Raw genomic sequence first — 2088 nt, forward strand, 5'->3', positions numbered from 1 at the left:
CATATCAAAAGCAATACGTTAGAAAGAGCGAGATGGAAGCATAGAAAAGGTCAAGTGTGAGTGAGAAAAAATCAGCGGGCATAGAAGGGATCAAATGGAAAGAATAAAAAAAAGAGAGAATTGTGCGGGTCACATCCATCACCATGAAATCACCCCGCTCGTGGTCCACCCTCATGAAGCGGGTGGGAATAAACCATGATCACCATCCTATTACTGATTCCCATGGGTATCAAGAGCTGGCAAATAAGACAAATGTATATCTACATGGCTGATGAGCAATAGGGTGTATGACATCAGAGACATAATTGAAGCCTGTACTGGTATCTGAGATTAATTAATAGTTTTCAATTGGCTTAATTAATACAAAGTATGAAGGATTTAATAAATTTTTGAGAAAAAAATTCTAAAATATTTATTTACGATAATCATCTTTTTAATTGTTGCTATAATTATGTATTTAAGAAGATTCCATCACTGCATTGACCCATCCAGAATATGCACCAATTCGAGTATAAACAGTAGGAGTTCCAATAGTTCCACAAAGCAAATGACTCCATGAAACAACGCCAATGATTACATATTTTTTATTTTTTTTATTAACTAGAGCACTGCCACCGTCTAAGATACAAGCTCCAATGTTTTCTCCAACTGGTCCAGTACAAGTTTGATTGCTACTAATTTCCACAGGTGAAAATTCAATGCCGAAGAATGCGTCGTTGATGGCCTCAGCACAAGTTAGATTAACTTCCACTGGAAGGTACTTGTTGTAATGAAGCTCCTTGGGAAAAGTAGGGATATAGTTGATACCATTTGAACCCCATCCTGCTAGAGATCCAGAATCATAGTCAGAACTGGCACCAGATACTTGAGCAACGTCTACGTATCCATTGAAGATAAAAGGAGAGTCGACTTCAAGCATAGCAAGGTCATTCTGAGGGATGAGTCTCTTGGAGATGATAGGTCTAGGAGTATAATTTTTTTATTATTTTCATTTGGACTATTGGATTTGTTTAAAAGATGAATTGTCTTACCGTTTATAGTTGGGATGGGTGACATGACGAACAACATAACGGACTTGTTCACTAGCTTCTTCCTGATCAAAGACATGTTTACCAGCTTTGACCACCATTTGGCCATACTTACGTACACAATGTGCTGCTGTTAAAACCCATTTATCACTAACTACTGCTCCACCACAGTAGTAGGGGGCTTTCAGAATTGGAACTGGGATTTTGCTCTTCCAGTAGAGACCTACATGATATGGGAATTGGTGTGGAGCTGCTGGATCTCCATTAAGTACTGCCAGGGAACCTTCATCACAATATGGATCAATTTAATTATTTATAGAAATTATAGTATCGTTGACCTATTTATTAATTAAATTATTTAGAATATAAAGTTTTTTAATAATTACCGGTTACCAAGACAGTCAAGAGAGTAAAGCATAATGCCAGCATGTTGACGATCGTTGAAAAACAACTATTAGCTGTGGACCCTAAATGAGCTCTTTTTATACTATAAGTTAAAGCAGATAAGAGGCCAATAATAATTTTTTAAGATGCTCGCATTAATTAGAATTGATTATCATTCTCAGATATCTTCTTACTTTAGTTTATCAGTACTTTAAAATCAAACTAATTTAATTAATAAAAACAACATCGCCCAATTGAAAAACATATTTCTATTGATTCATTGATAATTTAATTAAAACATGCATTTAGAAAACCAAAATATTCTGGAATACAATTTTAAGACATCGATGTTCAATAATTAACTTTTAAATTTGACAGCAGTGAAGAAAAAATTGTATGAATAATAATTTTATGATTGATTACCAACTTTAGATAAATATTTTACACAGTTTATCAGCACTTAAAAACGAAATTAATCCAGCTGACTTAAACAAACGATCTAGATAAACAAAATATCTTTGTTAATCTATTGATGGATTACTTTTTTTCAAATTAATAACTTTCATTTATTATCAATAAAAATGGATAAATTGTTAATTGTGTGCGATTTTTCGTGCATAAAAAATACATGTATGTGAATAATTATAGACCATGATAAGCAGAAAATGGGCGCGTG

The 2088-nt window shown here is 33.6% G+C and overlaps 1 protein-coding gene across 1 annotated transcript; it reads right to left on the bottom strand.

The window, feature by feature from the left end:
• Positions 1 to 386: 386 nt before the first annotated feature.
• LOC118063707 (chymotrypsinogen B-like) lies at positions 387 to 1477 on the bottom strand. Its single transcript, XM_035077831.1, has 3 exons — positions 1415 to 1477; positions 1032 to 1311; positions 387 to 962 (listed from the first exon to the last, which is right to left on the bottom strand). The coding sequence occupies exons 1-3, from the start codon at positions 1455 to 1457 to the stop codon at positions 458 to 460; spliced, it is 828 nt and encodes a 275-aa protein (XP_034933722.1). The 5' UTR covers positions 1458 to 1477; the 3' UTR covers positions 387 to 457.
• Positions 1478 to 2088: the final 611 nt, after the last annotated feature.

This window comes from Chelonus insularis, unplaced genomic scaffold (genome assembly GCF_013357705.1).
Source record: "Chelonus insularis isolate UGA/USDA-ARS -01 unplaced genomic scaffold, ASM1335770v1 contig_146_pilon, whole genome shotgun sequence".
Taxonomy (NCBI): Eukaryota; Metazoa; Arthropoda; class Insecta; order Hymenoptera; family Braconidae; genus Chelonus; species Chelonus insularis.